Source organism: Erinaceus europaeus, chromosome 11 (genome assembly GCF_950295315.1).
Source record: "Erinaceus europaeus chromosome 11, mEriEur2.1, whole genome shotgun sequence".
NCBI lineage: Eukaryota > Metazoa > Chordata > Mammalia > Eulipotyphla > Erinaceidae > Erinaceus > Erinaceus europaeus.
Genome location: NC_080172.1, coordinates 7363691 through 7390803, shown reverse-complemented (window position 1 = coordinate 7390803; position 27113 = coordinate 7363691). Strand labels below are relative to the sequence as shown.

The following is a 27113-nucleotide window of genomic DNA, read 5'->3' as shown; positions in this document are numbered from 1 at the left end:
GTTTAAATTTCTACTAAGAATAAAATTTAAAAAAAATTAAATGTTAATATATATATTAACATATAACAATATATATATATATATATATATATGCAAGTCCCTTTGATTAGTTACTGACCTCTGAGAGAAGTAATCAAAACATTTCTAATGTTTTGCTATATAAAAGTCAAAATGTAATCAAGGAGGTCTACCTAAAGAGACAGGGATTAATTGGGGGTTGGGGAAGAGGAAAGGCTAGTTAATTAAGAATAACATACAAAATGATCTACTATTGATCAGATAAAATCTAATCTCAAAACTAGCAAAATATTTGTTTTTTGTATCTGAATGCTGTCTGGGCCTGTTTCTGCTGTTAAAAAGTCAAAGATGGTGGTCTGGGAGGTGGCGCAGTAGCTAAGGAACTAGACTCTCAAGCATGAGGGCCTGAGTTCAATCCCCAGCAGCACATGTACCAGAGTGATGTCTGTTTCTTTCTCTCTCTCTCTTCCTATCTTTCTCATTAATAAATAACATCTTAAAAAAAAAAAAAGGTCAAAGATAGTCCTTAAAAGATGGGAAATTGTTTATTCAGTGACCTGTTAACTCACAGAACTGAGGTCCTAAATTAAAAGACTCACAAATATCACACAAAACCAAACCAAAACAAAAAATTTAGAAAGGCAGTTGCTTTAAAACATTAAGTACTTCACAAATCTCGCGAAGCAGTCTGAATATAAGAATCTTAGCTTTATGTTAGGACCATTTCTAATTATAAATAAAATGTAGAGAATATAACTAGTGATGAGATAGAACAAAAGGAAATATATGTATGTAACATATGTCAAAGTAGAGAGAGTACTGACAAAATCAAGCCCATATGCACATTATTCAGTATGTATCAAGATTCTGTCACACTTGCAAAATCTGTTTTCTTTTCTATGCAACTTGGTAGCATTTCAGATACATCAGTCAATATTCAGATATCCATAAGTATCTCAATAAAGGATCTTCCTTTCATAGTTAAGTTGTTTAAGTCAGACTGTACATGTGACTCACACATTACATCAGGTTATGTCTCTTGACGTTCTTTTTATTTAATTAAGGATTTTTTTTATTGGCAGCAGGGTCATTGTTGAGCTTGGTGCCAGCACTATGAATCCACTGTTCCCGGTGGCCTTTTTCTTTTTTTTTCCTTTCTACTTTTTTTTTTTATAAATTTATTTATTTATTCCATTTGTTGCCCTTGTTGTTTTATTATTGTAGTTATTATTGTTATTATTGATGTTATTGTTGGATAGGACAGAAATGGAGAGAGGAGGGGAAGACAGAGGGGGAGAGAAAGACACCTGCAGACCTGCTTCACCGCCTGTGAAGCGACTCCCCTACAGGTGGGAAGCCGGGGACTTGAACCAGGATCCTTATGCTGGTTCTTGTGCTTTGGGCAACCTGCGCTTAACCCTCTGTGCTACCGCCTGACTCCCTCCTTTCTACTTTCTACTTTCGAGACAAGAGAGGAGGAGATAGAGAGGAAGAGAGAAAGATAGACACCTGCAGACCTGCTTTACCCACTGCTCGTGAAGCGACTCCTCTGGCAGGGAGCGGGGGTTCGAACCCCGGTCTTTGCACATGGTAATGTGTGCACTTACCTGGGTGCTCCACCACCTGGCCCCTCTCTTGAAGTTCTTTAAAGGTAGAGTACCGCTACTCAAAGTATGGACTGAATCAACGCCAGATCAAGTGCTAATTGCTACCGATTCAAAAACCATTACTGAATCCTTAAACTCCTGTTAGAGTTCAATTAAGGTAAATCTGGGCGCGGAAAGTGAGCACGGCAAAGCACTAGTGGGAAGGTCGACACGTGAAGAGTCCCAGTACTTGATTAGCGAAGTCACATGGAAAGCAGCTGCCAGACTCCCGTGGTGGGTGTCCGTGACCTGAGCCACGTACTAGCTGTGCACAGCGGTCCACTGACTTAATGGTAATGATCCCAAGTAGATATGTACTTACTTAATAAAACTGTATTTATTTATTAATGAGAAGGATAAGAGGAGAGAAGGGAAAAAAAAAAACAAAGATATCACTCTGGTACATGTGCTGCTGGAAATTGAACTGGAGACCTCATGCTTAAGAGTCCATTGCTTTAATCACTGTTCCACCTCCCAGACCACTGTATTTGTTTATTTAGTAAAGAAACAATGTGTTACTGGGGACCAGCACAAGGGTTTCACACATGTATGTCCTATACTTTATCTTCTGAATCATTTCCCCAGTTACCCAAAAAGATATGTTTTTTTTTAAATCCATATCATTAGGTAGTTTGAGTCATAATCTTCCTCATTTCTTTATCCTACCATTAATGCCTGTGTGTGTGTGTGTGTGTGTGTGTGTGTGTGTAGGGGGTAAACTTTATTGTGCAACTTTATTGTTCTGCATAATTCTTTCCTTTAGCTAGAGAAAGTGAGACAACACAGCACCCTCCATGGGTGAGGACTTGCATTATTATCAAACAGACATAAACGAACAAAAGTGTCAGTACTTTCATTAACAACTAGACTATTAAAAATAAAGTTTAAGATTCCTTTTTAACACCATTTACCCTTCAAATAAGTTAATTAACATGTATATACAGTCAAAAGACTAGGGAGATATCGTAGTGATTATACAAAAGGCATTCATACCTCAGGCTCTGAGGGCCAGGTTCAATCCCCAGTACCACCCTAAGTCAGAAGTCAGCAGTGCTCTCATAAGAATGCATCATGAAAATATCATGGCCACTGGAAATAATTTTTCTCCTATTAATTTTTATAGGTTGTCATATATTACATGATAATATGATACCTATATTAACCTATAAACACACACACACACACACACACACACATATATATATATATATAGTATATCCTATGGTATTCTATAATTTTAAAAAAGCTTTTTTATTATCTTTATTTATTGGATAGAGACAGCCAGAAATCAAGAGGGAAGGGGGTAATAGAGAGGGAGAGAGAGACAGAGAGACACCTGCAGCCCTGCTTCACCACCCACAAAGCTTTCCCCCTGCAGATGGGGACCAGGGGCTTGAACCTGGGTCCTTGTGCACTGTAATGTGTGCGCTCAACCAGGTGTGCCACTGCCCTTTTTTCTTTTTCCTTCTCTCTCTCTCTCTCTCTCTCTCTCTCTTTTTTTTAAGTTTGTTGTTGTTGTTGTTGTCATCAGGGCTTTACCATTCTGGACAATTTTTTTTTTTTTTCAAATTGAAGGAGACAGAGAGAAAGAGGGGGAAAGAAAAAGAGACCAGCACGTGCTGCCATGACATGACCCATGTTCGAGCCTGTCTCTCGCTGCACTAGGTCACGTGCATAGTAAAGATGATGAGATATCTTGCAGGTTGGTACATGTTCTTGGAGAGGCCAGGGGGAGGAGGAGAAAACAGTGGCCATTAGAAGCAGTGGATTCCTAGTTCAGGAGCAGAGCCCCAATGATAACTCTGTTGGCAATGATAATAAAAAGCAGATAGACAGGAATCCAAGAATACACTAAAAGGAGAAGTCCCAGTGATTTCGGTACCTCTGTCCAGTTAGGGACTTATCTATGCAATAGCAGGCTTCGTGAACCATTAAAAACAAGAGTCTTAGGAGACAGACAGACAGAGTTTTCAGGTTCAAAACCTGTACTTCCCAGAAGATGGTCGTTCGCTACGGTAAAAAAAAAAAAACGAGTCTTAGCATCTCTGAGTACAGCTGCTTTTGGAAATATGATAAATAATCAGTGACTGTGGTTTTAAGAATCCTAAGGAGAACATTCATGGTTCTCATATATTTGCCCTGTCATTCCTCTCAATAAATATAATAAAACAACTAATTCTACAAACCAAAATGCCTAGATTAAGGTGAGTCTAAAACAAAATTGAAAAAAAAAAAAAAGGAAAAGAAAGAAGGAGAGGAGAGGAAGAAAGAGAGAGTAAAAGGGAGAAAGAAAGAAGTTTTGCTGCAGGGTAAAACTGATAATCCAAAATGAAGCGCAACGAGGCTTTAAATTTTTGTTAGTTTAACAATTGTACTTCGAAGCCATTAACAGAAGCAAAGAAAAACAACTCTATCATCTCTGAACTTGGGGCATTTCCTCCTACCCCCCAACTCCAATCTCTCTACCACAATCCTCTCTAAACTCTACTTTGGGAGCTGACTTCTCCCTACAACCCAATTTTATCTGCTTTCTGCCTTTCAGATTCATATCTTGCTGATACTTTTGTTTTCCGCCATTAGTAGAGAATTACTATGCTTCTTTATTTTTCAAAGCAACTTTTCCTTTACTTCAAGGAATTGGGGGCAGAAGAGAACAGAAATAAGTTTTAGGTGGCCAATGAAGCCAGAGAGATAGAAGCCAGTCACACTGAGAAACCTCACCCATCCTGTTATAGAGTTCCTATATTATTCTGTGATAATATATCAAGGTGAAGCGGGGGCGGGGGTAGAAATCAGTGTGTAGAAAATGGAATGGCGGGGGGTCAGGCGATGGCGCACCTGGATAAGCACACACTTTACAGGGCACAAGGACCCGGGTTCAAACCCCTGGCCCCCACCTGCAGGGGGAAAGCTCCACAAGGGGTGAAGCAGGGCTGAAGGTGTCTCTCATCTCGCTCCCTCTCTAGCTCCCTCTCCTCTCTCAATTTCTCTCTGCCCCTTTCCCATAATAAATCAAAAAATATTTAAGATTTTAAAAGTCATTTAAAAAAAAGAGAGAAAAGGAATGCCATCAAAGATTATTTTATTATAAAAGGATAAATGATGACAGCATTTGTCAAATGAAATGAAGAAGAGCTAGCAGGCTGTAGAAATGGTTCAGGTGAGAAGCTTTATGGTCCCGAACTAGACAAGAGGCAGCTGATGTTAAATATTGATGAGATTATGGGCTGCTAAAGAAAGACTGCCAAACACGTTGGTGAGACCCCTCCTGATAGGGAATGGGAGGCATTCTTGTTGGGCTCCTACTCCTCTTTCCTTCTCATCATCTGCTTCCCTTCTTATCCTCGAGAATTCAGATACTACACTCTATACTATACAGTTGATTCACGCTAAAGAGACTTGTAAAGAGTTTTCTGAGATCCAATCATAGTTGCATTTGGAGCATTCCTATGAGAAAAGCTGAAATTTTCAAGCAACTCACTAACAACTGTAAGGATAACAAGGCTCTCCGAGGCTGTCCGTGTGTCACGAATGTGAAGTTCTTTAGATGCAAATCTCATTGAATCTGCACAACCACCGGAGTGTTGTATATATATATTATTCTTAGTGCTATTTCACAGATAATGAAAATGAAGTCTGGAGGGTTTTAGTAATTTGTCTGCCTAGTGAGTGGCATAGCAAGAGTCATCCCTGGTACAGTCTAGGAGGTGGTTCAATGGTAAAGCTTTGGACTCTCTGAGATTGATCCCATGTTTGATCCCTGGCCTGGTACATGCCAGAGTACTGCTTTGGTCTGTGTTCTCTCTCTCTCTCATTAATAAATAAATCAAACTATTAAAAATATATTTGTACCTGGAATTATCAGACTCTTAGCCACTGTCTTTAATACCTGACAATCATATGAAATAATTCTCAAAGAGATTACACAACCTTCCTAGGTATTTGGAAATATTAGGGAAGGGAAGCAAGAATTGTCTTACCTAGATGCCAATACTTGTACTGCAAAATATTGTTACGATTCTTATAGAGTTAAAAGTAAAATGTGAAGGGGCCAGGCGGTGGCGCACCTGGTTAAGCGCCCACAATACAGTGCACAAGGACCCAGGTTCAAACCCCTGGCCCCCACCTGCAGGGGGAAAGCTCCACAAGTGGTGAAGCAGGGCTGCAGGTGTCTCTCTGTCTCTCTCCCTCTCTATCTCCCCCCTTCCTCTCAATTTTTCTATCTCTATTCAATAATAAATAAGTAAACGTTAATTCCCCAGTAAAGAAATTAAAAAATAAATGAATAAATACATAAATAAAATATTTCTTTAAGTAAAATGTGAGACTAAGATTGTGACTCAGTGAGTAAAGCATATTCCTTACATGTACGAAGCTTCCGGTTTACTTCCTTAGCGTGATGTTGACAGGGTGCTGTCTAGTCTCTCCTTCCTGACTGTCTCACACAAAAAGTCAATCTTTCCCTTTTTTTTTTCTTAATCTTGCATTTATTTATTACTGGATAGAAACATATATACACACACACACACACACACATATATATATATATATATATATATATTAGCACTAAAACATCAAAGTGTATATTAAATGTGTAATTTATTCATTATCAAGCATATTTCAAAATTTTGCAGTAAATTAAAAAAATTAAATAAAAACTAAAATGATATTATATGTACTAACTCCAAACTACCCCCAGAAAAAAAAAATATATATATATATATATGGTAAATAGGTAAATAGGCGAGTTTAAAAGAAATAGCCAAGTAAGTAATTCATAATTACCTTCACAAAAGAGCTACAGGACAGGAGAAATCAAATAATAAAAACACTAAAATTCAGAGTAGAAAGAGCGATATGCTTTGTTTGGGATTCTTTACACAGATTTTAGCCATCGGTGTTGCTCTGAGGCAGGGCTGGGTGAGAAACCAAGCCCACCCCGTGCAGACCCCTGGCCCGAGATATTATCAGTTTGCTTCCCAGAACCCGTTTTGATATACATGACTGTGATGTCAGATTTGCTCCACATTTTTTTTAATGTCTTTAGAATGGTTGCCAACATATGAAAATTAAGAAATTTCTCTCCCCAAATCTTTTCTACTTCTCTGGTAACCTGTAGACCCATCTTTTTAACCTAGATTTTCTCTGAACAATATTTTGTTTTCTGTTGATCCTATCTGTAGGCTCACCCTCACATTCAAGAGGATTGTCCTTAATTAGAGGTGCAATTCCCATTGCAAAGAGGAGTTTTCCTAAATCAGCAGACACTGGCAGCACACAAGAAGCTGGACGTAGTCATGGCCGTTTCTGAAGCCCGGGCTAGTGCAAGATCAACAACAAATGCTGAAAACTAGTTCTTGGGGCACTAGTTCCAACAAATTCAGTGAAGAAACTTCTGGAAGATCTAATTTCCTTCCTTAAGATCTTTCCCAGGACCCTGACCACCAACAGAGAGAAAGACAGACAGACAGACAGACAAGAGTTTCTGCTCCCTAATATTCCACTCCCCTATTCTGTTAAGTAACTAAGACAATAATAGCAATCTTTTTCTTTTATTTCTTTATTGGGGAATTGATGTTTTACATTTGACAGTAAATACAATAGTTTGTACATGCATAACATTTCTAAGTTTTCCATATAACAATACAACCCCCACTAGGTCCTCTGTCATCCTTTTTGGACCTGTACTCTCCCCCAACCCCCATCCCAGAGTCTTTTACTTTGGTGCAATACGCCAATTCCAGTTCAGGTTTTACTTGTGTTTTCTCTTCTGATCTTGTTTTTCAATTTCTGCCTGTGAGTGAGATCAACCCATATTCATCCTTCTGTTTCTGAATTATTTCACTTAACATGAATTTTTCAAGGTCCATCCAAGATCGGCTGAAAACGGTGAAGTCACCATTTTTTATAGCTGAGTAGTATTCCATTGTGTATATAGATCACAAATTACTCAGCCACTCATCTGTTGGTGGACGGACACCTGGGTTGCTTCCAGGTTTTGGCTATTACAAATTGTGCTGCTAAGAACATATGTGTACACAGATGTTTTTGGATGGGTGTGTTGGGTTCCTTAGGATATATCCCCAGGAGAAGAATTATAGGATCATAGGGTAGGTCCATTTCTATCCTTCTGAGTTCTCCAGACTGTTCTCCACAGAGGTTGGACCAATTGACATTCCCACCACCAGTGCAGGAGGGTTCCTTTGACCCCACAACCCCTCCATCATTTGCTGCTGTTACCTTTTCTGATGTATGACATTCTCACAGGAGTGAAGTGGTATCTCATTGTTGTCTTTATTTGCATTCCTCTGACAATCAAAGACTTGGAGCATTTTTTCATGTGTTTCTCCACCTTTTGGATCTCTTCTGTGGTGAATATTCTGTCCAGGTCCTCTCCCCATTTTTGGATGGGGTTATTTGTTTTCTTGTTGTTGAGTTTGGCAAGATCTTTATATATTCTGGTTATTAAACTCTTATCTGATGTATGGCATGTAAAGATCTTTTCCCATTCTGTGAGGGGTCTCTTGGTTTGGGTAGTAGTTTCTTTTGCTGTGCAGAAGCTTTTTAATTTGATGTGGTCCCATAGGTTTATGCTTGCCTTAGTCTTCTTTATAGCTGGATTCAATTGATTAAAGATGTCTTTAAAATTTATGTGGAAAAAAGTTCTTCCAATATTTTCCTCTAAGTATCTGATAGTTTGTGGTCTAACATCCAAGTCCTTGATTCACTTGGAATTTACTTTTGTGTTTGGTAAAATACAGTGGTTCAGTTTCATTCTTCTGCATGTTTCAACCCATTGTTTCCAACACCATTTGTTGAAGAGACTCTGCTTTCCCCATTTAATAGTCTGGGCACCTTTGTCAAAGATTAGATGTCTATAGGTGTGGGGCCTCATTTCTGGGCTCTCAATTCTATTCCACTTCTCAGTGTGTCTATTCATGTTCCAGTACCAAGCTGTTTTGATGACAGTGGCCCTATAATATAATTTGAGATCTGGGAGTGTGATGCCTCCAGTTCTGTTCTTTCTTCTCAAGATTGTTTTGGCAATTCTAGGTCTTTTCTGGTTCCAGATAAACATGTGTAGCATTTGTTCTATTCTCCTAAAAAATGTGGTTGGGATCTTGATGGGGATAGCATTAAATTTGTAAATGGCTCTGGGTAGTATATTCATTTTGAAGATGTTAATTCTTCCAACCCATGAACATGGAATATCTTTCCACTTCTTTGTGTCTTTTTCAATTTCCTTGAGTAGTGACTCATAATTTTCAGTATACAAGTCTTTCACTTCTTTGGTTAGGTTTAGTCCTAGATATTTTATTGTTTTTGTTGCTATAGTAAAAGGAATTGACTTCTGTATTTCATCTTCTTCTAACTTAGTGTTTGCATAGAGGAATGCCACTGACTTTTGAATGTTAATTTTGTAGCTTGACACCTTACTGTATTGCCTGATGATTTCCAAAAGCTTCTTGCTGGATTCCTTAGGTTTTTCTGTGTATACTATCATGTCATCTTCAAATAGGGAGAGTTTGACTTCTTCTCTTCCAATCTGTATGCCTTTAATTCCTTGCTCCTACCTGACTGCTATGGCAAGAACTTCCAACACTATGTTGAATAGTAATGGTGATAGTGGGCAGCCCTGTCTAGTACTTGATCTGAGTGGAAATGCTTCCAGTTTTTCACCACTGAGTATGATGTTGGCTATGGGTGTGCTATATATAGACTCCACTGCCTTGAGGAATTTTCCATCTATTCACATTTTTTGTAGTGTTTTGATCATAAAGGGATGTTGTATTTTGTCAAAGGTTTTCTCTGCATCTACTGAAATGACCATGTGGTTTTTGGACTTGCTTTTGTTGATGTGGTAAATCACGCTTTACGTTTATTAAACCAACCTTGCATGCCTGGGATAAACCCCACTTGGTCATAATGAACAATCTTTTTAATATACTGCTGTATCCGGTTGGCTAGAATTTTGTTCAATATTTTAGCATCTATGTTCATCAGAGATTGGTGTCTGTAGTTTTCTTTTTTGGTTGCGTCCCTGTCTGCTTTTGGTATCAAAGTGATGTTGGCTTCATAGAAGCTGGCAGGGAGTATTCCTGTGTCTTCAACCTTCTGGAAGACTTTTAAAAGTAGAGGTATTAGTTCTTCTTTGAAGGTTTTGTAGAATTCATTTGTAAAACCATCTGGTCCAGGACTTTTATTTTGGGGAAGGTTTTTGATAACTGTTTCAATTTCATTAGCTGAGATGGGCCTGTTCATGTTATCTACTTCCTCTTTACTTAATTTTGGAAGTTTGTAGGTATCTAGGAAATTGTCCATTTCTTCCAGGTTCTCTAGCTTGGTGGCATATAGTTGTTCATAGAAGCCTCTCATGATATGCTAAATTTCTGTGGTGTCTGTTGTGATATCTCCTCTTTCATTTACCATCCAATTTATTTGGGTCTTCTCCCCTTTTTGTTTTGTGAGTCTGGCTAAAGATTTGTCGATTTTGTTCACACTTTCGAAGAACCAACATTTACTTTCGTTGATCTTTTGTATGGTTTTCCTATTCTCAGTGTTATTTATTTCTGTCCTAACTTTAGTGATTTCTGTCCTTCTGGTTGATTTAGGGTTCCTTTGCTCTTCTTCTTCTAGGTCTTTAAGATGTGCAGTCAGGCTGTTTATTTGTGCTTTTTCTTGTTTCCTAATGTGTGCTTGTATGGCTATGAACTTCTCTCTCAGTACTGCCTTAGCTGTGTCCCAAATATTTTGATATTTTGTCTTTACATTTTCATTGAACTCTCAAAACATTTTGATTTCTTCCTTGATTTCCTCTTTGACCCAGTAGTTGTTAAGGAGTGTACTGTTGAGCTTCCACATTTTGGGACCATTACTAACCTTTTGTTGATTGTTAAGTGTTAGTTTCATTCCACTGTGGCCTGAGAAGATGCTTGGGATGATTTCAATGCTCTTGAATTGACTGATGCTATATCTGTGGCCTAACATACGGTCTATCCTTGAGAATGACCCATGTGGACTTGAGTAAAATGTGTATTCCAGTTTCTTGGGATGAATGACTCTGAAAATGTCCAGTAGTTATAGTTTATCTCCTCATTTAGATCCCTCATGTCTTTATTGATTTTCTGCCTGGAAGATGTGTCAAGTTGAGAGAGTGGGGTGTTGAAGTCCCCTACTATGACTGTGTTGCTGTTAATATATTGCTGTAGCTCTTTCAGTAGATAATTGATGTATTTAGATGGCTTCTCACTGGATGCATAGATGTTAATAACTGTTAAGTCCTCTTGATTAACTGATCCTCTGAGCACTAAGTAGTGTCCCTCCCTATATTTTTAAATTTTAGTTATTTTAAAATCTGCCGTTTCAGATATTAGAATAGCTGTTCCTGCCCCTTTTCATGGGCCATTGGCTTATATGATAGGCCCAGCCCCGGAAGTCCCAGTAATAGCAATCTTTATCATTCTATAAGCAGCTTAAAATAAAAAAGGGGGGGAGGCGGACAGTGGCATAGCAGGTCAAGAGCACATGGTATAAAGCACAAGGACCGGAGTAAGGATCCAGGTTCAAGCCACCGGAGGTCACTTCACAGGCGGTGAAGCAGGTCTGCAGGAATCTACCTTTCTCTCTTCCCTCTGTCTTCCCATCCTCTCTCAATTTCTCTCTGTCCTATCCAACAACAATGGCAGCAACAACAATAATAATAACAACAAGGGCAACAAAAGGAAAAAATGGCCTCCAGGAGCAGTGGATTCATAGTGCAGGTATTGAGCCCCAGTGATAACCCTGGAAGCCAAAAAAAAAAAAAAAAAAATTAAACCTGGTTCAAAGGAAGGTCCTCCCCAAAAAGTTAACTATGCAAATTATTCCAAGTCAAAAAGAGTCAGAAACCTAGTCATTTAATGAGTAATTAATCAATATTTACATAGTCACTATGTGAAAAACACTCATCTCCAAAGCAAGACTAAAGGCAATAAGTCTTAGTACTTCCATTATTTAACATGTTTCTAATTAACTCATAAAATAGTAAAAAATATTACAAAGAAAGCAACAACAACAACAAAACCTCTTCGTTTACAGATGATCTCACTCTAGAAGTCCCAAAAGAAATCACTGAAAAACTATGAAAACTAAGGGAGTTGGACAATAGCACAGGTTAAGCTCATGCGGCACAAAGGGCAAGGACAATCCATGTTCGAGCCCTCAGCTCCCCACCTGCAGGGGAGTCGCTTCATAAGCGGTGAAGCAGGTCTGCAGGTGTCTGTCTTTCTCTCCCCCTCTCTGTCTTCCCCACCCCTCTCCATTTCTTTCTGTCCTATCCAACAACAACAATAATAACTACAACAATAAAACAAGGGCAACAAAAGGGAATAAATAAATATCAAAAAAAGGAAAAAAGGATAAAGTTTATTTAAAAAAACTATGAAAACTAAAAGAATCCATAATGCTGCAAAATTCATTTAAAAAAAAAAAAGCTACCAGCTCTTCTATATAAAAATAACAATCAAAGCAGAAATCAGATTAAGAAAAGTTCAGACTCAATACCAAATAAAATTTAAAATACATAGTGAACAAAACTAATAAAGAGTAATCGAAAGGTTATATAGTCTTGGAGCAGGGAAGGCATTAGAGGGCTAGGGACCAATCTAATCAGTAACCGAGATTTGAACGGGAATCTACCATAAGAAACTGACAGATTCCATGAGTCCTCCTATTGAAGATGAGCTAGCATATGACTCAAGAGGAAACCATAACTTCTCCAGCAGTACTCTGAGCCTATCAAGAACTACATTTTCAGGCAGATCAGATAATTCTCCCAGAAGCACACCTGCTCTGTGTGCTTTTCAAGACCCAGCTTGCAGCCTGGACCCCCACGGCACTGCTAAAAGCTTTCTGTCTCTGCACCTGGCTCTCTCTCTCTCTCTCTCTCTCTCTCTCTCTCGTTCTAGCTGAAGAAGTGATCTTGCAGTGCTGAGGCACCAGCAGTAGCTAACAAAAAAGATTTAAGTGAGTAAGCCTGCATTTCCCTAGACTAGTTTTGTATCATGGAAATCTCCTTAAAGCCATTCATATTTTCCAGAGGATCAATATTTATCACTTTTTCAGGAATTAGGTAAGAAATCAAGCAGAGGGCTGGGGAGACAGCATAATGGTTATGCACAAAGACTTTCCTGCCTGAAGCTCCAAGCTCCCAGGCTCAATCCCCAGCACCACGGTAAATCAGAGCTGAACGATGTTCTTGTGTTTCTCTCTGTGTCTTTCTTTCTGTATCCCTCTCATTTAAAATAAAATAAATAAATACATAAATAAGTAAAAGAAATCTATCAAAAAAAAAACCAAAAAACCCTACTTCTTCTTTAAGAAAGAGCTTTCAAAGGAACTCTTTAAAAGATTTTGGGCAAGAACTTGACTATGTATGTGTGAAAAGAAAGGAATGCTTAGACTTTATCCATTATTGTTACTGAATAGAACAAAAATAAAAATCTATTTAGGAATATCTTTAATTACTAAGAAATGTCTAAGTATAGACGTCAGGGTTTCAGAGTTGGTGGTTATCAGACTGTGTTTTGATTTCATGAAGAACTTTTCCTTCTCTCGATAAAAGTTGTTTCCTAAGGAACTTAATAGTGTAAACAAATGGCTTAAAACACCGCAGAAGTATCTGTTTACATTTAGATGATTAATATGCTAAGCTTTCTTTATCTAATCAACTAAAGCAGGTCACCAAAGGACTTTCCTCGGTAATACTTCATTAGCCTAATTATGATGAGTCCATATAGTTGAAGTAATAAAATGGACATCTGTTATAAAAGATGCTTCAATTTAACCCTTTCACGAAATTGGACTTTCATGCGTTACTTGAATTACTGATATTTTACATGGCAAAGATGCCTCCATCAAAATAGGAAATAAAAAATTTCATTCTTACCTTTGAAGTTCTCCACTCCCAACCGTCCCCTATCTGCTGTGAATGTTTAATGAATTCTGCACAGTAATGCTGGAATGCCTTCTCTCCAAAGAACTCATCTTCCTCCATACTAAATGACAACTGTAATAGAAAAAAAGCTAAGTATAAGCATTAGCTGTAGAATCAACAGTGAGAGGAATCCTGCTATTTACTTAAAGAAGCAAAAAATTGCAATAGAAAATAACCTCATGTCATTAAATATATATATATATATGTAGCTTTTATAATTATAAGGTTGATCCTGAATGCCTTACTATTACTATTGTTATATTTTAAAAGAAACTGCATTTAGCAAAACAATTCTAGCTTGCATACAAGTTTAGTTTCCCTAAGCTTAAATGTATATTACTACTTCTGAGCTAATTCTTCCTAACAACCTACTCAAAACAGCACTGAAGGGAGTCGGGCGGTAGCAGCAGATTAAGCACACGTGGCGCAAAGCACAAGGTCCGGCATACCGATCCCGGTTCCAGCCCCAGGCTCCCCACCTGCAGGGGAGTCACTTCACAGGCGGTGAAGCAGGTCTGCAGGTGTCTGTCTTCCCCTCCCCCTCTCTGTCTTCCCCGCCTCTCTCCATTTCTCTCTGTCCTATCCAACAACGACGACATCAATGGAAACAATAATAACTACAACAGCAATGAAAAACAAGAGCAACAAAAGGGAAAATAAATTAAAATTAAAATAAAATAAAAAAACCAGCACTGAAGCTTCTCCCAGTGAGGCGGCAGACAGGCTTGAATCTGGCTTCTGTACATGGCAAAGGAGTACGCTATCCAAATGGGCTATTTTGCCGGCCCCTTACCTAAGTTGTTAAGTAGTTGAACAGTAATTAGTAGAGCTGAGCTGTTCTTCACACTTTATATTAAAAAGTTCAACACACTAACAAATGATGTTCTGAAGTCGGAAGGTATTTGTTCTTCAAAGGTGTAATTTTACGATCACCTAACTAGTTATCTACCTTATTGTGTCTGCAAATGTGGCAAATCAAGGATTACCCACATATTTGTTTTATGAATCTGTCCAAACATGAAACAATGTTTATAGAAAGATTATTTTAAGGGGGCCGGGCAGTAGCACAGCAGGTTAAGCGCAAGGACTGGCTCAAGGATCTCTGTCCTATCCAACAACAATAACATCAAGAACAACAATAATAATAATAACCACAACAATGATAAAACAACAAGTGCAAAAAAGGGGAAAAAAATAGCCTCCAGGAGCAATGGATTCATGGTGCAGGCACCGAGCCCCAGCAATAACCCAGAAGCAAAAAAAAAAAAGAGGATTTTAAAATGAGATAGTAACAGATAGGTAGTTCAATTCTTTATTTATTTCCTTTTGTTGCCCTTGTTTTATTGTTATAGTTATTATTGTTATTGTTAGATGTTGTTGTTGGATAGGACAGAGAGAAATGGAGACAGGAGGGGAAGACAGAGAAGGGGAGAGAAAGATAGAAACCTGCAGACCTGCTTCACAGCCTGTGAAGCGACTCCCCTGCAGGTGGGAAGCCGGGGGTTCGAACTGGGATTCTTACAACGGTCCTTGCGCTTTACGCCACCTATGCTTAACCTGCTGCTCTACCGCCTACTCCCAGGTAGTTCAATTCTATCCAGGAGAAAAGTTAGACCAGCCAAATGAATGTCCACATTCTCCGTGTTACTGATAAGCATCATCAAGACAGTTGGCACTTCCTGACGGCTTGCTATCCCAAGCATTATGCTCGACACTTCCCATTGCTGTTAAATCAACACACAACCAAAGCTCAGTGTTCTTCCCATTTCTCAGTTAAAAGAGAGAAAGTAATCTTAAGAAGGCAAGAGGGAGTCGTGTGGTAGCACAGTGGGTTAGGCACACGTGACACAAAGTGCAAGGACCGGCACAAGGACCCGGGTTCAAGCCCCCATCTCCCCGCCTGCAGGGGAGTCGCTTCACAGGCGGTGAAGCAGATCTACAGGTGTCTGTCTTTCTCTCCCCCTCTCTGTCTTCCTCTCTCTCCATTTCTCTCTGTCCTACCCAACAACGACAACAACCATAAAACAATAAGGGCAACAAAAGGCAATAAATACTTTTTAAAAAGAAGGCAAGCACAAAAGATTCAAGCCCCTGGGTTAATGATTTGTTTGCACTAACTAAATCCTAATCCTATGTTCTGATTATTTAAATTTAGTACAAGCTATGTAAGAACTTGGCCATTCATACATAATGACTATCTACTAGGCACTAAGCACGGCACACAGTTAACAGGTATATGTAAAAATGAAATAAACATGTAGCCTGTGCCTTATAAGAGCTCATACACTGAAATGACAGAAAATAGATAAACAACAAAATGATTATAGTAGAAATTCACTTTATGGTCATATAGGCCATTCCACCAGTTTTACCAGATTGACTGAGGCAATGCCCATTCCCTGTGTAGAAGGACTCAGAGCTATAACATACTAATCAGGAAAGGCCACTGCTCTCCTATCATAAAACTTAATTCAATGTTACACAAACCCAATCAACAGAATTTAGGTAAGAAAAGAAACAATTGGGGGTGCTGGGCAGTAGCACAGCAGGTTAAGTGCACATGGTGCAAAGCACAAGGACTGGCATAAGGATCCCGGTTCCAGCCCCCGGACCTCCACCTGCAGGGGAGTCGCTTCACAAGTGAAACAGGTCTGCAGGTGTCTATCTTTTTCTCCACCCCTCTGTCTTCCCCTCCTCTCTCAATTGCTCTCTGTCCCATACAACAGCAATAACAACAACAATAATAATAACAAGGATAAAAAATACGGGCAACAAAAATAGCCTCTAAGAGTAGTGGATTCGTAGTGCAGGCACCAAGCCTCAGCAATAACTCAGGAGGCAAAAAAATTTTAAATACATAAAAATAAAAAAACATTTAAAAACGAAAGAAAGAAAGAAAGAAAGAAAGAAAGAAAGAAAGAAAGAAAGAAAGAAAGAAAGGAAGGGAGAACTGGGGGCCGGGTGGTGGCGCACCTGGTTGAGCACACATGTTACAGTGTGCAAGGACCCAGGTTTGAGCGCCAGTCCCTACCTGCAGGGCTTTGTAAACAGTGAAGCAGTGTTGCAGATGTCTATCTCTCCCTCTCTATCACCCCTTCCCTCTCAATTTCTGGCTGACTCTGTGCAGTAAATAAAATAAATATAATTTTTAAATCTAAAATAGAAAACAATAGCTATTTCCGTGATTTAATGGCATGCGCAAAGTCTTTATAATAGGAAGAAAACAGCTATCACTGAACCAGGTTACGGACATGTGACTGAAGCAATTCTGTGGAGTGTAGGGAAACCACAGAAATCAAGGATTCTGTACTCAGATTGCTACATAACTGGCTTGAGTTCTTAGATTTAACCAAAGCATGCATTTAAAGCAAAAATTAGGGGTCCTGGGGGTGGCATACCAGGCAGAGTGGACATTACCTCGAGCAAGGGGTCACCTTCAACCTCTGGCCCCCATCTGCAGGAGAAAAGTCTCATGAATAGTGAAGCAGTGTCTCTCCTTTTCTTTTGCACGTCATCTCCCCCTTCCCTTTCAATGTCTCTATGTCTGTATCACAAAAACCTAGGGTAGGGGGCGAGAGAATGGAGGGGACAAGAGACACGAAGAATGAGAGCAAGACAGGTTTCTGATCAAGCTCTGAAAATTTTATTTTGCAGTCACAATTTATGCACAAACAAGGAGGAAGTTCTGCTAAGGTAGTGGGGGAGGGAGGTGGGTGAGCAACTTTCCAAACAGTTAGGTGGTAATCGCAGTTACAATGATCGGAATGTCCGCTCACAATGATCGGAATGTCCGTTCACCGGTTATGTGAGAGACTTAGCTAAGATTTTGGCTCCCGGCATGTCCTCCCTTTTTACAATTTAAGTGAGGCGGCAATTGAGGGTAAAAGCTAGGAATCTTATCAAGAGATAAGCGGGCATTAACCAGAGGGGAGAAGTATTGACCTGATTTCTCCCTCGGGGTAAATATAGAACTGATCTTCCCGCATCTTATACGACTCTTGGTGTCTTTTTGGGGAGAGAAGGAAGAGCCACTATTTCTAAGGTGAGAAAAACTCGCTGCAAAGAGTTCTGATGACTGACACCAACCTCCATGCAAATCAGGTTTGCTTCACGGGGGACTCAGAGGCGGACTATAGGGTCTTCCCCCTACAGTGCTTAGCCCTGCACCCCTTACCGGTGCCCACGCCATGCCAAGGCTGGTGTGCATAAATCTGAGTTTTATGCAGCTCCTAAAAGAGGTGTGTCACCCTCAGGTTCAGCCAAGCCTCTGTCAGCCAAATCAAGTCTGTGATAATATATTTGTAAGGGTTTCGATGCCAAGGAGTCAATTTGTTGTTTTATAAAGCCATTAATCTTATTAAAAATAAAGGGTCCCAAGGTAATCATTAACAAAAGACTAATCAGGGGTCCCATATGGGGCATCAAAGTGTCCTAGTGCGCCACCAGCAAGTCTAAGGGAAGCGGTCAGTGGATGTGATGTCTAGGGGAAGAAACACAGCACGTCTGGTCCTCTGGTCGTCTTCAGAACCAACTGATGAAATTTTTTTTTACATATCTCATTTAAATTAAACCTCATTTATCAAAGCAAAAGCCTCTGGCGTTAGATAATTAACATAACCATTGTGTTATCTTTTACTAACCCAAGCCAGTTTTGCCTGTTTAGTTGAGAAAGTATTTTAAAAGCTTTTTTTTTTTTGAAATCACTTAAACAATTTTAAGTAAAATGTTAAACTTTGTTTGTCAGGATCTTTCCTTATCACAAAGCTATCACACCCTTAGGGCAGCTATGAATAAGGGTGGGTGCACAACTTAATTGATATTTCATTTTGATTTGGATAGGTAACTTAAAAAGCTAAGATAAACCTCATAGCTGAAATGTTCAAATAAATTTTTACTGTTAACATTTCTTTTAGATGACCATTTTACTCTAAATAATTTTGTTGAATCACATCTACCAAATGAAAATTTTTTATCAGGCCAGGAATACGATGTTTAACCCTTTTTTCCTGGCAAGGCCACTGCTCTACACTGACTGGGCCACTAGAAAGCCATTTCAAGCATGGAACTAACAAATTAACAAACAGTGGCAGTTGGCATTGGGGTGCTGTTAAGGTTTGTAATTCTCACAAGAGGGAGAGAGACTGCAGGGGCATTTTACCATGCCTAGAGATCTCAGAAAATCTTTTAACTAATGAATTGATGCTGATATTAGCTATCAGAAGGACGAAACTGTCCTCTATTTTACTTTGGTAAAGGTGTGCCAACTTTATGAGTTGGGATCTTTAAAACCACATTTAGCTTAACTAAATCTTATTTAAAACTTAAAGCAAACTCTATTATTTTGGAGGGTTAACACATATTAGTGAAAACAAGGTTAGCACAGACTTAAAACAGACATTTTTGGTGAAAAAAAATTTTTTCCTTTGAAAAACCGCTTTGGATTTTGGATTCTTAACTCCATCCTCTACACCCCCCCCCCCCACCAGGAGGGGCCTTTGTGGCTAGGGAATGATTCACTGCAGTCTTTGCTCTGTGCCGTGATTGGCTGCACGGATGGAACAGGCGGGCTTAGTTTACTGCGTGCGGAGAAAAAAATCTTTGAAATTCTTTTTCTGGGCTAAGGTACATTTTTAGAGTTTTAAAGAAACAAATCATTAAATTTCTATCAAAAGTGTGTACTGGTTCTCTGATTAATAGTTTTTAAGTTAGAGCTCTGGTGGTAGCCAGAGGGAAAACCTGGATTTTTTTTTTTTTTTTTTTTTTTTGCTGGCTAGTTTTAAGATAATGCCAAATCAAGAGCCCACAGTTTTTTAACTAATTGTAAATGGTCTCGTTTTTCTTCTACTAATTTTCTAAGGGAAGCTGTTTTTTGTGCTAGTTGAGTTTTAGCCTTGGTGGTGTCAACCAAGTCGAGGACCGGAGCACAAAATGGAGGGGTGGTGGCATAGGGAGGCGGTCTGGACAAAGAAGAGCAAAGGGGTGGCCAGTCAGGACTATGATATTTGGCCATCTCTTCATCAAGGGATAAGGCCTCTTCAGGAGAAAGACTATCATCAGGCCCATCTTTGGCGGGGGGTCTTAAGGTTGTCAAAGAGGGGTAAATCTTAACAGGAGGAGACTCAGCAGGAGCCTCAGGGATGGGGTCTCCTGAATCAGGCATGGGAATAGAGACAGACTCACAAACAGAAGGTTATCTCTTAAACAGTTTCCTACTCTGGCCCATCTTTTTTCATCAATAGTCCCTTCTAAGGGGAACCACGGATAAACATCACTCACAAAATAAAAAAAAACTTCTTGAGATCTTTTTTCTTAACCCTTACTCCTCATGTCTTGAGGGACTCTTTGAGGCCCTTACGCAACAAATCATGTTTACTCAATGCTTGTCCCATAATTGCGTCGCTCTTTCTTACCTCAAAACGGATCAATCTCACAGACGGGCGAATCTGCGGCGATCACCACGCGGGTCTTCACTCACTCTGGGCTAGAGCGGCGATCCAATGCGAACCTTCACTCACTCCTTCTCTGAAGTGGCGGTCCTATGCTCCTTGGTCGACCATCGGGGAGCGACGTTCTCTCGGACCCCAGACCCAAAAAGGTCCCACGTCGGGTGCCAGGTGCCCCGGCCTGCGGGGTTATCGACGGAAACCTAGGGTAGGGGGCGAGAGAATGGAGGGGACAAGAGACACGAAGAATGAGAGCAAGACAGGTTTCTGATCAAGCTCTGAAAATTTTATCTTGCAGTCACAATTTATGCACAAACAAGGAGGAAGTTCTGCTAAGGTAGTGGGGGAGGGAGGTGGGTGAGCAACTTTCCAAACAGTTAGGTGGTAATCGCAGTTACAATGATCGGAATGTCCGCTCACAATGATCGGAATGTCTGCTCACCGGTTATGTGAGAGACTTAGCTAAGATTTTGGCTCCCGGCAGAGAGCAGTCAAGTCCCAGTGACAAATCTTGTGACAAAAACAAAACGAGCAACAATCTGGGCAATGCATTTTGAGTTCAGCTTAGTGAAGAATGAGCAGATAGGACCCAAGGAGGTGGTCCAACAGGTAAAACATATGCCTTTCCCTTTATTTAGTCCTGCCTTGGACTCCAGGCGCCACAAGAGAGCACCAAAGGTAACACCAGCTGAACTTCAGACAGTGAGATGGTGTTGAGTGTCTCTCCTGCTCTCTTTCCCTCTCTCTGTTCACCTTTTCTGTTATCTTCCACGCACTTCCCAAAACAATATAAACTAAAAAATTAGGACCTAGGTTCACTTCTTTGCGCAAAAAAAAAAAGAAGAAGAAGAAAGGAAAACAAAAGAGAAAAAGAAAAGAAAAAGCAATAAGCCATGAAAAACCCCATCTTAAATCAATAAACATTTATCTGAAAAACAGAATGAGAAATGAATTCCAATCAAGTACTCAAAGTAAAAGTAAATGATTTGGTCATACAGGAAAAACTTGGCAAATACCTTTAATATGTTCAAAGTTGAAGTAAAACATTTTTCCCTGTTTTATTTTTACCTCTTGGCTTTAATCAACTTCTTCAATTAGCTGCTCAACTCTAACTGAATTCAATGGGAAAGTGGGCTTCTCTGTAAAGTATGCACAATATTAGAAACATGCACAAACTGGAGTGGGTATAAGAAGCATCTCCTGGGGAAAAGAGGGCTGGCAGAGGAGTGCGTGCCATGCAAGAGTCTGAACTGTTCCATCAGGAGAGAAACTGCACGTGGACTTGCGAAAGTGAGTGTAAGTCACTGGGGACTCTATGGAGGATGAAAGGGAAGTTCTATCCTAAAGACAGGAATCTGACAGCAGGGAGAATAGTGTGAAGTCGTTGCACTGGTCTGTGTAAAAAGTTTAGGAGGATTTGAACCCAAGCAATGAAAGAGAAGAGGAAGAAGACACCTTTTTAACTGATGAAGCGAATACTTAAGACCTTTCTAAACTGGGCTGGGGGCGAATGAGGGAGAGATAACATTTTAGAGTGACGTGTATCTTAGGCTCCAAGGTTCCAGGTTCAATCCCTGACACTTATCGTAAACCAGAGCTGAGTAGTGCTCTGGGGTCTCTCTACCTCTCTCTCCACTCATAAAAATAAGTAAGTCTTTAAGAGTATAATTTAAAACAAAATTTATAGTTGTCTGTGTAAACGAGACAAATGAAACCATGAGAGCAAAGGTCTATAGTTAGAATCCATACCACAGAATTCCTAATATAGTTCTGGTGGGCCAGGCGAGTTTACAGTAAACTTTATATTTCTGTGCCTGTGGTTCTATAATTTGCAACAGATTGTTTAAGGCACATTTACCAAAAAAAAAAAAAAAAAGTGAGGGCCCTCTGTACACAACGGAAAGAGTAGTATGTTCAGCAAGAAACTTTCTTAACATCAGTATTTAAAGGATGATGGGAGAGAAGGGGAACAGAGAGCCAAGCTTTAGGAGATCCTAAAAAGGACTGGGCCAGCAGACTTCACAGATGAAGGTTCCGAGGAAATAGAAAATAGCTAACAACCAATAGTATTAAGACACAAGGAGACATTGATTTATCCTTCAAGAAAGCACCCAAGGAACTAGAAAATGAAAGCGTTTGATTCATGCCATCATGAACAGGACTAGCAGCAGGAGAAAGGGAAGCCAGGTTTACGAGGGTGGACAGGAAAGACAAAGTAAGGAAATGGTGAAAACCTTACAGGCTACTTCTTCAAAAAGATTGATCAAAAAACAAGTGCAGGGGAGTCGGGCGGTAGAGCAGCGGGTTAAGCGCACGTGGCGCAAAGCTCAAGGACCGGCGTAAGGATCCCGGTTGGAGGCCCCGGCAGGAGGCTCCTGCAGGAGGGTCGCTTCACAGGCGGTGAAGCAGGTCTGCAGGTGTCTGTCTTTCTCTCCCCCTTCTGTCTTCCCCTGCTCTCTCCATTGCTCTCTGTCCTATCCAACAACAATGACATCAATAACAACAATAATAATAATCACGACAACGATAAACAACAGGGGTATAGCCTCCAGTACAGTGGATTCGTGGTACAGGCACCAAGCCCCAAGCAGTAACTGGAGGCAAAAATAAATAAATAAATAAATAAATAAATAAATAAATAAATAAATGTGTAAAATGGTCACAGCAGCAGCACATAGACTTAAGGCCAGATACTGTTTTTTTTTTCCTAAAAAAAGCTATTCAAATATGAGTTTAAACTAAGCAAAGGGATTGGCAGAGAGGAGAAAGATGAAAATTCCACAGAAAGCTAGTGACTGAAGCAACATCCTAAAGGAACTACAGTGCAGTGTGAGAACAGCACAGAATATTGGCTATGAAGAGGACAACAGTCTCTTTGGCCCTGCAACTGAAGGAACGTCATTTGAGGACGAGACACAGTTTTTCACAACCGGGCCCAGATTAAGGAAGACAAAGTCTAATGATCACAGATGTTTCTTGTTTTCTTTTCTTTCTTTCTTTCTTTCTTTCTTTCTTTTTTTTTTTTTTTTTTTGCCACCAGGGTTATTGCTGGGGCTCCTGCACCATGAATCCACTGTTCCTGGAAGCTATTTTTTTTCCCCTTTTGTTGCCCTTGTTGTAACCTTGTTGTAGTTATTATTACTATTGTTGATGTCGTTGTTGGATAAGACAGAGAGAAGGGGAGACAGAGGGGGAGAGAAAGATAGACACCTGCAGACCAGCTTCACCGCCTGTGAAGCGACTCCCCTGCAGGTGGGGAGCCAGGGGCTTGAACCGGGATCGTTACGCGGGTCCTTGCGCTTTGGGCCAAGTGCGCGTAACCCGCTGTGCTACCACCAGACCCCCCTATTTTTTATTTTTATTCATAAAATGGGAATATTGACAAGACTATAAGATAAGAGGGGTACACTTTCACTTAATTCCCACCACCAGAACTCCGTATCCCATCCGCCCTGATAGCTTTCCCATTCTCTATCCCTCTGGGAGCATGGACCCAGGGTCATTGTGGGATGCAGAAGGTGGGAGGTCTGGCTTCTGTACTTGCTTCCCCGCTGAACATGGGTGTTGGGGAGGTTTCTTGTTTTCTTATGTAGGGGAAGACAAGACGGACTACAGTGAGAAGAAAGAGGTAAAAAGAGAATGAACAATGGGGCCAGGTGGTGGCGCACCTGGTTAAGCACTGACATTACAGTGTGCAAGGACGCAAGTTCAAGCCCCTGGTCCCTACCTGCAGGGGGAAAGCTTCACAAGTGGTAAATAAGTGCTGCAGGTGTTTCTCTACCTCTCCCCCTCTGTGTCTCTCCCTTCCCTCTCAATTGCTGGCTGTCTCTCTCCAGGAAATAAAGGTAATAAAAAATTTAAAGAGAAGCCCCCGGCTCCCCACCTGCAGGGAGTCACTTCACAGGTGGTGAAGCAGGTCTGCAGGTGTCTGTCTTTCTCTCCCCCGCTGTCTTCCTCTCCTCTCTCCATTTCTCTCTGTCCTATCCAACAACAATGACATCAATAATAATTACAACAATAAAACAACAACAGCAACAAAAGGGAATAAATAAATATTTTAAATTTTTTTTTTAATTAAAAGAGAAAGGGAGTTAATGCAGAACTAATGCAGAACTGGAAGTGGTGAGGTAAGGAAAGGGTGGCATTTAAAAGACAGAAGTGAAATTGAGAGGGGGTGGGGCAGTAGCGCAGGGGGTTAAGCACATATGGCACAAAGTGCAAGGACCCGCGTAAGGATCCCGGTTCAAGCCCCAGGCTCCCCAACTGCTCTTGTAGTCGCAGCATAAGCAGTGAAGCAGGTCTGCAGGTGTCTAGCTTTCTCTCCCCCTCTCTGTCTTCTCCTCCTCTCTCCATTTCTCTCTGTCCTATCCAACAACAATGACATCAATAACAATAACCACAACAAGGAGGGCAACAAAAGGGGAAAAAATGGCCTCCAGGAGCAGTGGATTCATGGTTCAGGCACCGAGCCCCTGAAAAAAAAGAAGTGGGTTTAGTATATTGTACCAAAGTAAAGGACTCAGGGGGAGGGAGAAGTTGGCCCCTGGGGCTAAAGGCTGTTGGTCATCCTAGTATACAATGATGGAAAGGGAACTAGGCTGGGAGTGACACTGTTTGACAGACACCTATCATAATGAGATGGCAAGTTGTACCCATATGTCAACAACTGTACTGTAAACCATGACCCCTCCCTCCCGAAAAGAGAGGGAGAAGTAAAAGTCAAGCACTGGCTGGAGACCCTGAATTGGAGGGTAGCACTCTGCTACATACAGATACTATAATTACCTTTAGCCCCCAAGGAGGAAAAATAGCAAAGAAGGTAACAATGAGCAAGTGTACAAAACTGATGTTCTGTCATTTTGATTCAGTGGAAAGAAAAGGATGGAATAAACAAATGGAATGGAGGGGGCAGGGAGGTGGTGTACCCAGCAGTACTAAGTGCAAGGACTTATGCAAGGATCTAGGTTCAAGCCCCCACTCCCCGCCCACGGGGGGATGCTTTACAAGCTTCGAAGCAGGTCTGCAGGTGTCTGTCTTCCTCTCTCCTTCTCCATCTCCTCTTCCGCTCTTAAGTTCTTTCTGTCCTATCCAATACAATGGGGGAAATGGCCACAGGAGCAGCGGGTTCGCAGTGCAGGCACCAAACCCCAGCGATAACCCTGCAGGCCGAAAAAAAGGGGGAGAGGGGAGGGGTACTGAGAACAGCTCAGTGGTACAGATTAGATGGGAAACAAAAGGATGCTAGTAGAAGGCTGATACTAAGGACCTATAAATCCAAGAACGAGAGAGAGAAAGAGAGAGAGAGGCAAAAGGGCTGGGAGAATATGGCAGTCACGAAGAATAATGCATATTACAAAATGGTTAAGAGCCACTGCGGTTAAAGAAGAGAAATGCCTGAAGAGGAAAACCGAGACATTGCGGACTTTTTTTTTTTTTAATCATTGTTGTGGTTATTATTATTATGGTTGCTATTGATGTAGTTGTTGGATAGGACAGAGAGAAATGGAGAAAGGAGGGGAAGACAGACGGAGAGGGGGAGAGAAAGATAGACACCTGCACACCTGCTTCACTGCTTGTGAAGCGACTCCCCTGCAGGTGGGGAGCCGGGGACTCGAACCCGGACCTTATGCCGGTCCTTCTGCATCACGCCATGTGCGCTTAACCCGCTGTGCTACCGCCAGACCCCCACTGTGGAACTTTCAACCTAAGCTGTGGACATGGAATTGAGCATATAAAGAGTAGCCTAGAGAGGGCTGGGCATGGTTAAGCGCTAACGTTATCATATGCAAGGACCCGGTTCGAGCCCCAACACACACCTACAGGTGGGAGGCTTCACAAGTGGTGAAGCAAGTATTGCAGGTGTCTCTCTGTTTTTATCCTTTTCTTTCTTTCTTTTTTTTTTTTTTTTTTTTGCCTCGAGGGTTACTGCTGGGGCTCAGTGCCTGTACCACAAATCCACTGCTCCTGGAAGCTAGTTTTTTCCCTTTTGTTGCCCTTGTTGTTTTATTGTTGTGGTAGTTATTATTATTGTTACTGATGTCACTGTTGTTGGATAGGACAGAGAGAAATGGAGAGAGGGGCAAAGAAAGACAGACCCCTGCAGACCTGCTTCACCACTTGTGAAGCGACTCCCCTGCAGGTGGGGAGCCAGGGAGCTCCACCGGGATCCTTAATGCTAGTCCTTGAGCTTTGCACCCGCTGCAATACAACCGTTTCTCTCCTTTTCTATCTCCCCCCCAACCCCTTTAATTTCTCTGTCCTATCAAATAAAGAAAAAAAAAGTGGCCACCAGGAATGTGGTTTCTCTGTGCAGACACCGAGCCCCAGGGATAATAACCCTTGTGGTAAACAGTAACTGAATAAAGCAGTTTGCTAAGTGATGTACAGTCCATCAGGAACCATTACTAATAAGTTAATATATGTATTCCTAGTAAGCCAGACACAGCCTTGGATTCCTTGACAAGATGATAAAGGCAGCTATGACCAGTGGGCAGGGACTATGCTTGTCTGTTGCACAGACAACAAGAGAAGATCTCATCACTTAAGGAGAGGATGGGAAGCTGGAACAGAAAAACTAATAGCAGTGACCAGAGACATAGTGCTTCCAACAAAAGGATGTCTCTGACATGTATTAAAAGAGAGACAACAATCAAAGAAAATTTTGATTTAATTCATAAAGAATACTAACAATATTTTAGAATTTTTATAAATCCCAAACAAATCCTCATTTAATAAGGAAATTAAGCTAAGTAAAAACACTCCATTCCATAAGCCCTCCAGTCACTTGAAGTTTACTGAACTATTCAAAATGCTAGCCGGAACATAAAATTGTATTCAGTAACCACAGTTTATGTAATTAACAGTTCCCTGCCACTAGCAAGAGGACTGAACATCAAAGCGCTGATTAATATTTGGCTGAGTACTTTTAAAATTATCTGAGGACTAGGCTTTTGCTGAAGGATGTTACATACAATAATACGAACATTTAGAGCTTGATTACAAAATTAGGAACCATACTATAAGTAAACGGAT

General features: G+C 40.6%; 1 protein-coding gene across 3 annotated transcripts in view; it reads right to left on the bottom strand.

Annotated features, from left to right (window-relative positions):
- The window catches only part of ATG10 (autophagy related 10), a 362807-nt gene that overhangs the window by 244608 nt on the left and 91086 nt on the right, over nt 1-27113 (bottom strand). For 2 of the 3 annotated variants that reach the window (XM_060201123.1, XM_007518781.3), the window contains one exon: nt 13591-13710. In XM_060201123.1, coding sequence (XP_060057106.1) covers nt 13591-13698 — 108 coding nt within the window. In that variant the 5' untranslated portion in view covers nt 13699-13710. Of the gene's footprint in view, nt 1-13590; nt 13711-17055; nt 17076-27113 lie in introns of those variants that run through there. The other variant, XM_060201122.1, reaches the window with a different exon arrangement.